Here is a 14,466-nt window from a genome sequence, read left to right as displayed (position 1 = left end):
AGTATTTTGGGGTACATGGGACTTATTGATTTTCATTTTATTTTTTGGGGTGAGAATGGAAGAAAAAAAGGATTTTTGCCATGGTTTTTTTGGACGCCGTTCACACGGCGGTATAAGTTAATGGGTTAACTTTATTGTTCGAGTCGTTACGATCGCAGTGATACCATATATATGTATGTGTTACCTTTTTTTTTTTACACACTTAGTTATTAATAAAACAACATTTTGGGGAAAAATGCCCCATGTGACCGGCAATGGACCAATAGCGGCTGATCCATTGCCGGCAATTGCTGTGAATGGTGGGTCTGTTCAGACCCACCAATCACAGTGCATTTTTGGCTGGGGGTGGGTAAAAAATCCCCCCCCCCCCCCTGACAGCTTACACATCTCAGTCACCGGAATCGGACCCGTGAAAGCGGTCCAATGCCAGCGATCGATGTGATTGGTGGATCTATTCAGGCCTACCAATCACAGTGCGTATTCTTGCAGGGCGGGTGATAAATACAGGATACAGGCTCTGATCTCTTAGTTGGTGTTTAGTAGTTGGAGAACTCAGAGCCTGTATCGTGTTGTCGGCCTAGTCATAGAGATTAAACCCTAATCTTCACTTCCCCTGTTCCCCCCCCAAAACTGTGGGGACAAAATGCTAACTATACCCCTAGAAAAATTCCTTGAGGGGTGTAGTTTACAAAATGGGGTCAATTTTGGGGGGTTTCCCCTGTTTAGGCTCCACAAGACCTCTTCAAACCTGACATGGTGCCTAAAATATATTCTAAAAAAAAGTGGGCTCTGAAATCCACGAGGTGCTCCTTTGGCTTCTGAGGCCTGTGTTTCAGTCCAGTAGCACACTAGGGCCACATGTGAGATATTTCTAAAAACTGCAGAATCTGGACAATAAATATTCAGTTGCGTTTCTTTGGTAAAACTTTCTGTGTTACAGAAAGAAAAATGTATTACAAATTAATTTCGGCAAAAAAAATAATATTTGCAAATTTCACCTCTACTTTGCTTTAATTCCTGTGAAACGCTTAAAGGGTTAAGATACTTTCTGAATGCTGTTTTGAATACTTTGAGGGGTGCAGTTTTCAAAATGGTGTGATTAATGGGCACTTTCTAATATATAAGGCCTCAAAGCCACATCAGCTCTAAACTGGTCACTGAAAAAATAGCCTTTTGAAATTTTCTTGAAAACGTGAGAAATTGCTGCTAAAGTTCTAAGCCTTGTAACGTCCTAGAAAAATAAAAGTTGGTTCGAAAACCGATGCAAACATAAAATACACATATGGGAAATGTTAACTAGTAACTACTTTGTGTGGTATTACTGTCTGTTTTACAAGTAGATAGAAATGCAAATTTTTACAAATTTTCGCTAAAATTTTACGTTTTTCACAAGTAAATATTGAATTTATCAACCAAATTTTTTTCACTGACTTAAAGTACAATATAAAACAAAAGAAAACCATCTAATAATTTGCTTGGATAGGTAAAAGCATTCCCAAGTTATGACCACATAAAGTGACACGTCAGATATGAAAAAATAGTCTGTGTCCAAACGATGAGGAAATATACAATATACAGAGGATCCAAAAACTCGATTGGACTGTATAAGGGCCATATAAATATACAAATTAATACCACAGCAATAGCACACTAATTAATGCATACAAGCAGAGTTAGAAGTGCATGGTACTAATGATAAAGGACAGTGCCACGTCTAAAAATAAAAAAAGGGGGGAGCAATGCTGTTACATATAGTTTTAGCAAGCCATGTAGAAGCAGAAGAGGTAAGTAGTAAGTACGGATAAGCGGATGGTACCACCTAAAAGATAGTCATGAACGTCTGTACTAATGAACAAATCTATGCAGATGTCCGAGTGAATGCACACCTAAATCTGGATGGAGTCCCAAACAACAGTATATGACCTGGCATGCCTTACCTATGAGTGTCAGAAGTGTTCAAGTGGCCCAAAGGAACGGAAGGGCCCGATGCACGTTTCGCGTATACAGCTTTTTATAATTCCATATTATTGTAGTAATCGTTCTGAACATGTTACTAATAATGATCGATTCACTGTATGAAGTTGTCACCCCTCCCCCATTTTCTTTTAATTTCATACAGTATATTAACACTTAAGAACCAGCTAAATATTATCGTATATAAGCCCTTTTTATATGTGTGAGAAATTGTATTTTTGTCCTGCGCGGTTTTAGGGTACAAATAAATTACTATGTAATTAAGGTAACGTGATCGAAAGGGGGAGTCCCCATATATAATGCCGCAGTCACGGATTGTGTCTATCAATGGGTGAAATGGCCGGGATCGGAGGTTTGGCTGATCCTGGTTGTATTCAGAGGGCTGTTCTAAGTACAGGAGCCGTTAGTAACAGTTCCTGCTTAGAGAATGAGCACTCACTGCAGCGCTCACAAGCCTTTTCTACAGCGATGCCAAAAGAAGTCGCTGTAGATTCGGGATCTGCATTATACCTGGCCCCATTGAAATGCACTAAAGGGGTTGATTCTTCACAGACTGCCCATTTAATATGGTAACCACCATGTTTAGCTCTTGAGACCCCCCCCCCCCAGCAAACAGATGGCTCCTGCTGCAGGGGAAATGTTTGGCTGGCTGCAGCTTCCCCCTGCAAAATCAGTGGCTCCATTCTGAAAGAGGTTGTTTGTGACGAGACAACCCTTCTGTCATGGGGTTCGTTAGGTTAATGCACGATCAACAGAGCCAGTGACGACAGGGTAACTTCAACAGGGTTTATTGTATCCAAAGTTGACAGATCAAGTCGCGTTCAATGCAGGAACAACACACAGTCCACAAAATTAGGTGATCACAGGAACATCTTCAGAGTGCTGGCCTCTGCTTCAGCTCTCCTGAAGGTCTAAATCCAGAAGATCTCCATCCTCCCCAGGACAAGCCCTTATATCCCCTCAGGGGGAGGAACATCTTTTCAGTTTCACTGTCTGTATGTGAGTTGTGGTCCTTTGTGCTACCGTGTTTCCCCGATAGTAAGACACCCCCGATTGTAAGACGTATCGGGGGTTTCAGGGGGGTCGGCTAATATAAGCCGTACCCCGAAAGTAAGACATATGTCTTACTTTCGGGGAAACACGGGGGTATTGCCGCCTCCTGCCCACTCCCACTTAACGCCGAAGGACGGATATATCCGTCCTCAGCAGCTGCTAGTTCGCGCCGGAGGACGGATATATCCGTCCTGTGATAGCGCGGGTACTGAGACTGTACCCACGCGATCAGCGGCAGGAGCACGGCTGTTATACACAGCCTGGCTCCTGCTGCAACTGCCGGAATCGAAGCGCACGCCGATTCCGGCAGTTTAACCCATTAAATGCCGCTGTCAATAGTGACAGCGGCATTTAATGTGTTTGACAGAGGGGGGAGCTCCCTCTGTCACCCGATCGGCGCCCCCGCAAACAAATCGCGGGTCGCCGTCGGGTTTCCATGACAGCCGGGGGTCTAACAAAGACCCCCAGGTCTGCCTTCAGCATCTGCCTGTTAGGCGATGCCGGAGGCATGACCTAATAGGTTGCCTGTCAGTTTTACACTGACAGGCAATAATGCTTCGGTATACTAAGTATACCAAAGCATTATATATGCGATCGGCACATCGCATAGTGAAGTCCCCTGGTGGGACTAAAAAAAAAAAATGTAAAACAGTTAAATAAAGTTTGTGAAAAAAAAAAAAAAAAAAAAAAAATAATATTTTTTTGCCAATGTAAGACATACCCCGAAAGTAAGACATAGTGGGGCTTTTGGGGATAAAATGAAAGTAAGACACTGTCTTACTTTCGGGGAAACACGGTATCATGTGTATTGCCACAGCCGGGATGAGAACACAATGGGAGAGATAATTGGATCACCCTTGTTTGCTGGGCTGCACCTGAGCTGAATATAACTGTGGTGCCTCCTGATGACCCCCTGTGGGGAATGGACAATGACAACACTTTATGTCTTGTGGACTTCACCTCTGACTTGTCTGATTGTCCATAGGCTGGAGACGCGACCTGCGGTACTTGATTAGAGAGTCATCCCTCTCTGCTGAGGACTCACAATAAGCCACACATAATGCACCATCACACCTTCTAACAGTGTATCTCAGTTGCTATAGGCCTCATTTATAAAAACTAGTACTGTCGAGATCTAGAAATGTTGCCTATAGCAACCAATCCGAAATCCACTGTCATTCTCTTAAAATGAAAGTGATCAGATTGGTTGCTAAGGTCAACACCACCAGTTCTTGTCTGTGCTAGTGTTCATACATGAGGCCCATTACCTCTACATACATCCTTTTGACGAAATTTTCCTATGTTTATCACAACAAAAAGTTATTTTCTTCTACGATAAGCACTCGTTTATCAAAAATAAAAGTGACGCTGATTAGTAGCTATAGGCAACAATGTCCGTTTTACTGTGATCCGTGGTGTAGTCCAGTGACTGTATGGATATTGAATACAAAAAATGCAGTTCCAGATGGCATCAGTTTGCACAGTATCTTGTTACCTGGCTTGATTTGGCTCCTGCCACACGCGTTCTATATCTGTTGGCTGACCGACTTGGTCGATCATGCATGTTTATTTCAGTGGGGAGAGGGGTTAACAACTGTCAGGTGGGATTCACACGACCGGGTCGTTCCCGAGCCCGAGTGTCGGCCGGTAAAATCGGCCATTTTGCCCGGCCGGTTTGCATAAAGTTTTGCATCCGTGCCGGGCCGGGCAGATCCGGACGGTGACATCAGCGGCAACTCCTGAAGGGGAATCCCCATGTGTTCGGGGATTCCGCTTCAGGAGTTTCCCCTGATGTCACTGCCCAGATATGGACAGAGACATCAAGCGCTCTGTCCTGGAGCGGAATCCCCGAAAACACGGGGATTCCGCTCCTTCAAGGAGCTAAAGTGCGGCTAGCACATAGCAGAGCGGGGAGATACCTCCCCGCTCTGCTATAGTGGCGTCTCTACAGTAGTAGCAGCCGCAGCAGCAGCAGCTGCAGCTGCAGCTGCTAGCGGCGCCATCGAAGGTGTCGCCGGGCCAGGGTGCTTTTCAAGCAGGGGAAGGGAGCCAGCGCAGCGCTCCCTTCCACCTGCTGTACACCCCGGCCCTGCCACACACACCGTGTACAGCGATGCCATTCGTCAGAATGGCAGCAACTCCTCCTCCTCACATGCACTCTGCGCTGTGAGGAGGAGGAGATAGAGTGCAGGCTCCGGAAAACCCGGCCATCACTCGGGAAACACATCCCGGTGATGGCCGTGTATTACCCGGCCCCATAGACTTCTATGGGAGCCGGGCGGCCGGGTACACGGGCGAAGATAGAGCATGTCCTATTTTTTGACGGCCGGTTTTTCCGGCCGTCAAAAAATCGGTCGTGTGAATAGCCCCATTAGGGGTCTATTATTCCTAATGCAGCCGGGTGCCGGCCGATTTATGAACGGCCAGCACCCGGCCGGGAAACCCTGCCGTGTGAATGAGGCCTTAGACACTTCTGAAATTCAAAATGGCTGAATTATCTTACCCTTGATATCTTCTGTCATGAGGCCACTATACACATTAAAGGGGTTGTTACAGTATCGACAATTATCGTCTATCCACAGGATAGGTGATAATGGTCTGATCGTTGGTACCTCAACCGATCTTGAGAATGGGTCCCAAAGCACCTGTTCCTTCTCACTGCTCGACTGCAGTGAAGAAGCGCTTAAATGGATCGGCGGTCACCCGTGTGCATTGACGATTCATTAAAAGACTATGGGAGTGACAAACAGCAGAGTACCGCTCTTGGCATTTCTGTCGGCCTCATAGACTTGAATGGAGCGGCAGTACGCATGTGTGACCGCCACTCCATTGAAGCTCCTCAATGCAGGGGCAGTGAGTTCAGGACCCCTTTCTATGGGGCCATGCACACGACCGTAGTTTTTACGGTCCGTGCATGGCCCAGGAGCCCGCACCGCAGAAAGAACGGACATGTCTTATTACGGCTGAGTTCTGCGGTCTGGGCTCATTAAAAATAATGGCCGTGGCCATGTTCATGGCCCGCGATTTGCGGGCGGCTCGCGGCTGACAGTCCGCTGCCGGCCGACCCGAAAATCACGGCCGTGCACATGGCTACGGTCGTGTGCATGAGGCCTAATACTGCTAGTCTCATGATGAAATCCTGGCTGTATGTTCTCTTGTGTTACATAAAGTATAAATATCTGTTTGTGCTGTCAGTATTTTTTAGTTGTAGCTGAGTCCTTGCAGTTTTCATGTGGTTTACAAGACATTGCAGCCAGCATACATTCCACTTTACTTGTTTGATCATTTATGTTGTATTTTTAAGCAAAGAACAGGAAAATGGCACAAGCCCGATTCCTCACAGTAGCTGCATATTTAATTGCTGCCTAGACATTTTACCATACATTGAAGTGAAGGCCAAAAAATTCCCTGGTATTTGTAGATGATTACACGGTTCTTTGCATTAGAACTATAGTGATGACGGGTATTGAGTGATAATTACATCCTGCATCCCAATTCAGAAGCCAAACAGCAACCTGACATTGACTCCGTCCCATTTCTACAGACAATTAGTACATTGCTACATATGTTATGGTCTGCACTGTATCAATTTAGTCTTGCATAACATTTACATTTTTTAGTGCAATTATTCTGATATCTTATGGATACAACTTCATCATGAGATTTAAAGCGAATTTCGATCAAGGGGCAACCTTCTTCTGGACAAGATTGGGTTAATGTCTGAGGTACATGATGGGGTTAATTTACTATTAATGTGAGGCACATTCATAACCGCATGTGCCTCACATTAATAAGGGAAAGAAAGCAGTGTTGTTTTCTTAGTTTTTTTTTAGAGCGTACACAGCTTAAATGATGCTATAAATTTGTTGTGCAGGTTATTACGGTTCCGACGATACCAAATGTGAATTCTATGTATTGAGACTTTTATTTTAATGTTTATTGTAAAAATGTGTGTGCGTATGTTTTCTATTTAACATTACTTTATTATTTTTTTTTTTTTAACTTTAGTGTACTGGCATATACCTATACAGTCATTGCCCCACTCCTGACAACAAGTGTGCGCACGGTTAGCATGAGGTGATGCGGCCGGCACTGCAATAATGAGCGGCGGCTCCAGGCACTAAAGACAGGACATGGTGGTGTTTTGCAGTGCACCCGCCATGTTCACTGTCTTCAGTGGCAGCACTCGTTAATGCAGTGCCGGCCGCATCACCTCATGTTGACCGCACGCGCATACTTGGCAGGAGCGGGGCAATGGCTGTATTACACACCTGCAGCCCTGCTCTGAAAAAATTCATGTGTTACAATACTAAGCTGTGCGACTGCACAGCTTAGTATCAAAATACACGAATTAACGGTATTGAACCGTTTTGAGGGTGCACGGCATCGAAATAGTATCGATATTTCGATGCATCGTGCAAACCTAATAGGAATACATTTGGGGCATACCTTCGATAGACCAAATCTGTTGTTTACACGTGGTGAGCACTATGCCCCTAATGTCCCAAAAACATGGGCAATCTATCAACCTTTCTACGCTAGTTTTTTGGCATAGAAAAGTTGCAAAAGAACCCAAAAGTGTTTTGGCCTTTTTGTGCCGCCCAAGGAACTTTTGTGGGCTTTACAAAAGGGAGTGGACTACAGCGGCCCAAAATGTTTTATTATAATTTACACCAGAAAATTATCATAAATTATAGTGGAAATCTATCCAAGCTCCTTGCCCGTGCTGGGCCAGGTACCTTGCCCGCTCCTATCTGACTACCTTTCCAAGCCCTCCGGGTTTCCTCGGAATGGCGTGGCTCATACATTGTAATGACGCCGGGCAGCACCAGGACATTGTATGTGATGCAGTACTGATGACATTGAGTGCTGCGTTCAGTTAAGTGGATGCTTGGTGTCAAGACCTGGTATGAACTGCAGCATGGAGAGGGGATCTGGAGGGGAGGAGCGGTGAGGTGAGTATAATTTCTTTTACTTTGTTGATTGGGGGGAAATGGATGGCACACGACCACGTTAGTTGTGCCACAATTATGTCACATGGCTGCAGCCACAGCCAGCGGGAAGATGCAACACATTTATTAAGAAGCGTGCGCCTCATAATAAATCTGTCGCATCTTACTCAAGCAGAGCAGATAGCTAAGAATGGCGTATTAAACAATTCTTAGTAAATGTGCCCCACTGTGTCTAAGCCAGAGGGACCCAATGGTTGAGTGCCTCGTTCTCCAGTGACTTATCTGCCACTAGGCACCAGTCTCAGCTGTGACAATAAATGGTGTGACAGACAAGAGCTACTGTCAGATTTCAATCCCCAATTTGGTGTCATTTATTACATTGTTAGAGAAATATTTAATATTAGAACCTGAAGTGATTTAACACTGACCATATTGTCTCTCAACTCACAGGGATTAACATGACCCATGATGTTATGGCGTGGCTTGTGTAAAGATGGAATCCAACTATGTATTGTCCAGGCTCACCGTTGTGCTGGAACATATTCACGGTGAGGTGGTTATGTAACATGGCTTATTCTACTTAAAGCATCGCTCCACTTTCAATGAAAACATGATTATAGTACAGGAGTGTGCTCTATAATAGTTTTTCTAAATCACTTGTATTAATGATTTGGCTTCTAGCAGCAGCACGGACTGTGTAAAGTCTGTGCTGCCAGCAGTTAATAACTCAGCAGTTAGAGACTGAGCGTCCTGCTCATCTCCATGGATTCCATGTGCAGAAGGGCTGTTAGTGCTATAGGATTCTATAGCGCTGGCGGCAGTTCTGCATATGGGAATCTATGTCTTTAACTGCTGAGTTATTAACTGCTGGCAGGACGAACTTTACACAGTCCGTGCTGCTGTTAGAAGCCAAATCACTAAATAAAAGTATTTAGAAAACTATTATAGTGCACACTCCTGCACTATAATTGTTTTTTTTATTGAAAGTGGAGGTACGCTATAAAAGGGTTATCCCAAGAACCCTCTTACAAAAACAAAACCATGCACTCATTATCTAACTCAATGTCATAATAATAATAATCAATAAATAAACATTCAAATTGCTATTTCTCCTATTTTTTTATTTCTCACCCCACTGCTTTCTCTGCTGGTAGCTGGCTTGTGGGCGGGCAGCAGCGCCATACCACATGAGCGGGCAGCAGCGCCGTACAACATGAGCGGGAAGCAGTCCTGCACGTCTAACCCTGCCCCCTAGAAGCTGAAGCTTTGTACTATTGTCTCCCTCCCTCAAGTGATGTGTCGTTCCCAAACAATCAGAGAAGAATTTGAAGAATATGGGAGATGTAGAGATTTGCAGCACTATGACAGAACTACGCTTCTACACACTGTCTCTAATGTGTGCACATGTGTTTAGCGAGATCTGCTCATCCACTGCTGTTGTCAGCTGTTTGCTCGCAATCTCCAGCCCACTGGCCGCTATCTAAACTTGTCAGAGCCCAACTCCGTGCTGTCAGTCCCAAACCTAGCAGTCACCTGCCCGAATAAGAGGATGCCACTCTGCCCCTAGTCGCTGCCTGTTTCTTCCTAGTTGAGTTGTTACCGTTTTTCGTTGGTATAGATCCTCCCTCAGTGAGGTAGGAAGTGAACTGAACTTATTTATTGAACAAAGAAAGAAACAAACAAACACAAAACTCCTCCCTAGAGATATGGGACGTGCTTAAGCCCCATTGACTCCTCAGCTGTGAGTTCTTCTGTACACTCCTCTTGCATTCCAGGGGCGGTGTCTCCATAGGCGTGTTCCTGATACAGACTCCATTTTGTTACATTCGAGTTAGGATAATATTTTTGCAAACAATATACATGGTAATGATCCCTGACATGTACAGCCCTCTTCAAGTCACCCCACAGTTTTTCAATGGGATTCCGTTCTGGGCTGTGGCTGGGCCATTCAAAAACGTTAATCTTATTCTGGTGAAGCCATTCTTTTCTTGATTTGGAGGTATGCTTTGGGTCGTTGTCGTACTGAATGGTGAAATTCCTCTTAATCTTCAGCTTTTTAGCAGAGGTTTTGTGCCAATATTGCCTGATATTTAAAACTGTTCATGATTCCCTCCACCTTGACTAAAGCCCCAGTTCCAGCTGCAGAAAAACAGCTCCAAAGCATAATGCTGCCTCCACCGTGCTTCACTGTGGGTATGGTGTTCCTTTGGTTATGTGCAGTCTTGGCTTTGCGCTAAACATATCTTTTGGAATCATGGCCAAAAAGTTCAACCTTGGTCTCATCAGACCATAACACGTTTTCCCACATGCTTTTGTCAGACTTGATGTAGGTCTTTGCAAAACATAGCCGGGCTTGGATGTTTTTCTGTGTTAGAAGAGGCTCCTGTCCGCCACCCTACCCCACAGTCCCTGCATATGAAAAATACAAGAGATTGTTGTCACATGCACTACACAACCAGAACCTGCCAGAAAGTCCTGCCGCTCCTTTAATGTTGCCGCAGGCCCCTTGGTAGCCTCCCTGACCAATTTTCGTCTTGTCTTTTCATCAAGTTTTGAGGGATGTCCAGTTCTTGGTAATGTCACTGTTGTGCCAAATGTAATCCACCTTTTGATGAACATCTTCACTGTGTTCCATGGTATATCTAATGACTTGGAAATTCTTTGGTACCCATCTTCTGACTGATGCCTTTCAACAATCAGATCCCTTTGATGTGTTGTAAGCCCTTTATGGACCATGGTTTTTGCTGTTACATGTAATAAACAAAATGTCAGGAAAATCCTAATAGAACAGCTGAACTTTATATGGGGTTACTCAGAATCACTTTAAATAATGGCAGCTGTGTACTGACTACTATTTCACATGAGTTTAAATGTGATTGGGGATGTGGTTGTGTTTAGAATTAGCCAATTATAAGAGGGTGTTCACACTTATGCAACCACATTGTAACGTCTATGGCCACGGCCCGTCGTTCTAAACTTGACCTGCGGGGGGCCTATAATCTGATTCGGATTCGTTGAGGTGATGAATGGAAGACTGCCTTTAATACTCGAGATGGGCATTACGAATACTTAGTTATGCCCTTTGGCCTGTGTAACGCTCCCGCAGTATTTCAAGAATTTGTCAATGACATTTTTCGTGATCTCCTTTATGTTTGTGTTGTGGTGTATCTCGATGCCATTCTGATTTTTTTCCCCAGATCCAGTAACTCATCAAGGTCATGTCCGCCAGGTGTTGCTCCGTCTAAGAGAGAATCGCCTTTACACCAAGTTGAAGAAGTGTGTGTTTGAGAAGAGGTCTCTATCCTTCTTGGGCTATATTATCTCAGATCAGGGCCTCAAGATGGACCCCCAGAAGGTAAAGGCCGTCCTGGAGTGGCCACGCCCCCAAGGCTTAAGGGCCATACAACGCTTCTTAGGATTTGCCAACTTCTACCGACTCTTCATCCCCAACTTCTCTTCTCTGACAGCCCCTATCTCCACCCTCACTAAGAAAGGTATGAATGCCAAGATGTGGACTCCGGAGGCTGAAGCCGCATTTGAATCCTTAAAGAAAGCCTTCACATCTGCCTCCATTCTGCACCATCCGGATGTATCCTTACAGTTTTCGTTAGAGGTGGACGCTTCCTCGGTGGGTGCTGGTGCACTGTTGTTCCAGAGAGGATCAAAAGGCAAGGCTTGGGTATGTGGCTACTATTCCAAGCTGTTTTCTTCCGCAGAGCGTAACTACTAGATTGGGGACCGGGAGTTATTGGCCATCAAACTGGCTCTGCAGGAGTGGAAACACCTACTGGAAGGCGCGGTTCATCCTATCGTGATCTTCACGGATCACAAAAATTTGACCTACCTACAGACGGCCCAGCGGTTGAATTCTCGTCAAGCCAGGTGGTCATTGTTCTTTGCTCGGTTCCGGTTCGAACTCAACTACCGTCCCGCCGACAAGAATGTGTGGGCCGATGCCTTGTCTAGATCTTTTGAGACTGAAGACGCCATGGAATCTCTACAGAATATCATTGACCCATCCTGCATCTTCTCTGTGAATCCCCTGCAAGTTAGAGATATTCCTCCGGGTAGGACTTTTGTGCGTCTGGTTGACCGAGGATGAATTCTTCGCTGGGGTCATAGTTCTAAGCTGGCAGGTCGCACGGGGGTTCGTAAGACCCAAGATCTAATCACCCGTCAGTTCTGGTGGCCCACACTCCCCAAAGATGTCATGGACTTTGTCTCCTCTTGCACAGTCTGTGCAGCAAATAAAGTTGCTCACTCCAGACCTGCTGGTCTGCTCCAACCACTGCCTGTGCCCGTTGCCCCGTGGCAACATGTCGCTATGTAACCGACTTTGTCACGGATCTTCCTTCTTCTGCGAGTTGCAGTGTGATCTGGGTGGTGGTGGATCGATTTTCCAAGATGGCTCACTTCATTCCGTTGACCGCTCTGCCGTCTGTTACGCGATTGGCTGACCTCTTCATACAGCACATCTTCCGTCTGCACGGCTTGCCCCTGCATATTGTCTCGGACAGAGGTGTACAGTTCACCTCGAAGTTTTGGAGAGCACTCTGCGGGCTCCTTGGTGTGAAATTGGACTTCTCTTCGGACTATCATCCCCAGTCAAATGGGCAAGTCGAGAGCGTTAACCAGATTATGGAGAACTATCTACGCCACTTTGTTTCCAGGCGCCATGATGATTGGGTGCAGTTGCTCCCGTGGGCAGAGTTCTCCTATAACAACCACACCAGTGAGTCGACCACCTCCAGCCCATTCTTCATCGTCTACTGCCAACATCCTCGTATACCTCTTCCTGTTTCTACAATGTCCCAGGTGCCTGCAGCCGATTCCACCTTCAGGGACTTTCTACAGATATGGCAACAGACCCGATCTTCTATCCTTTTGGCGGTGGACCGCATGAAGAGAAAGGCAGATACAAGAAGACGGGTGCCCCCGCAGTTCCTTCCAGGGACTAAAGTCTGGCTGTCTTCTAGGAATATCCGGCTGAAGGTGCCGTCGTGCAAATTTGCTCCGATGTTCCTTGGTCCCTTCGAAATCCTGCTACAGATCAACCCGGTATCCTACAAGCTGCGGCTCCTCCCTACCCTCAGGATTCCTAACTCCTTACACGGTTCCCTGCTAAAACCTGTGGTCCTGAACCGCTACTCCAGGACTCCTAGTTCCACAGTGGTCCCTGGCGGCTCATCAGGGACTTTCGAGGTAAAGGAGATTCCGGCTACCAAGAAGGTGGGAAGAAGGACATTTTATTTGGTGAACTGGAGGGGGTTTGGTCCAGAAGAGAGGTCTTGGGAGCCAGAGGAGAACATCGATGCTCCTGTCCTCGTGAGGAAATTTCTCTCTCGCTCTGGTCTCAAGAAGAGGGGGCGTAAGAGGGTGGATACTGTAACGTCTATGGCCAGCTTACCTCCCTGCTGCGTCGTCCCCCAGGCAGGCGCCGGCACTTGCTTCCGGATTCTGTGTGTCTCCGACGGGGGCGCGTGCTCACGCGTGCACGGCCTTAAAGGGCCAGTGCGCGCGTTTTTGCAGTAACCTGCAATCTGGCCCAGGATGCCCTGGGCTATAAAAAGGGCTCTGCCTGCTTGCCCTTTGCCAGAGCGTTGTTAGTTTTCCCGTTGTTCGTCTTGCTTATGGTCTCCCAGTGTCTTGCAGCCTCCCAGTGTACCTTGCTCCTGTATCCCGTATCCTGTTTCCGTGCTACCTAGTGCTATTGCCGTGCTGTGCTACAGCCTACGCTGCCCTGCTACGCCTCACCGGACGACTTCCCACCGCCTGGTCCTGGAAGTGCCCGTCTCGCCACTGCCTACGATTGCCTCAGGTACTCTCGCTGAACTATCGAACTGGTTACTTACCGGTTTGGCCAGCTGCCATCCCGCTACGCGGTACGGCCCAGTGGGTTCACACCCCGTACCGTGACACACATTATTATAGTTTTGTTATTTTATTTTACCCCCCTAAATTATTTCAGTTTGTTTTCCAATGGAGTTTTACAGATTATGGGTTACATTAAAGGTGGAAAAAGTTCTGAATTGACTCATCTTGTACTGATTTTTTGACCTGGCGTTTTAACAGGGGTTTGTAGACTTTTTATATCCACTGTATAAGTGAATGTGAAACAAAACTACCTGTCCATTTATTTATTTGCTACCAATATAGAAAAATGTTCATTCACTTTACTCCCTGCATACTGAAGCTTACAATTGAATTTCCTTACCACACACATTGAAAGAGACACTTAGGGCTGTTTCTTGGCGGACTAATTAACCTGTTGCCATATTGTTGACCTCTAGGAGGAAACTGAAGTGCCATAGGCAATGAGCAATGAGAATGTAAAGTCTTGCAGATGTTGGTCCTTTTTGAATTGAGCCCATGATCCCAACATTACATGATATTATTGCTAAACATTGTGCTGCTTTTAAAACAATTGTTCAGATCCTATCTAGACCCTGCTTCCTCATCAGATTGCCAGTCGATGTCCAAGCCAACC

General features: G+C 45.9%; 1 protein-coding gene across 1 annotated transcript in view; it reads left to right on the top strand.

The window, feature by feature from the left end:
- Nucleotides 1-14,466, top strand: part of DNAJC4 (DnaJ heat shock protein family (Hsp40) member C4) — a 70,601-nt gene that overhangs the window by 19,188 nt on the left and 36,947 nt on the right. Inside the window, exon 2 of the mRNA XM_075837261.1 lies at nucleotides 8,430-8,527. Coding sequence (XP_075693376.1) covers nucleotides 8,445-8,527 — 83 coding nt within the window. The 5' untranslated portion in view covers nucleotides 8,430-8,444. The remainder of the gene's footprint in view (nucleotides 1-8,429; nucleotides 8,528-14,466) is intronic.

This window comes from Rhinoderma darwinii, chromosome 9 (genome assembly GCF_050947455.1).
Source record: "Rhinoderma darwinii isolate aRhiDar2 chromosome 9, aRhiDar2.hap1, whole genome shotgun sequence".
In the NCBI taxonomy this organism is placed as follows: Eukaryota; Metazoa; Chordata; class Amphibia; order Anura; family Rhinodermatidae; genus Rhinoderma; species Rhinoderma darwinii.
Note: the sequence above shows the minus strand (reverse complement) of the source record. Positions and strands in the feature narration are given on the sequence as shown.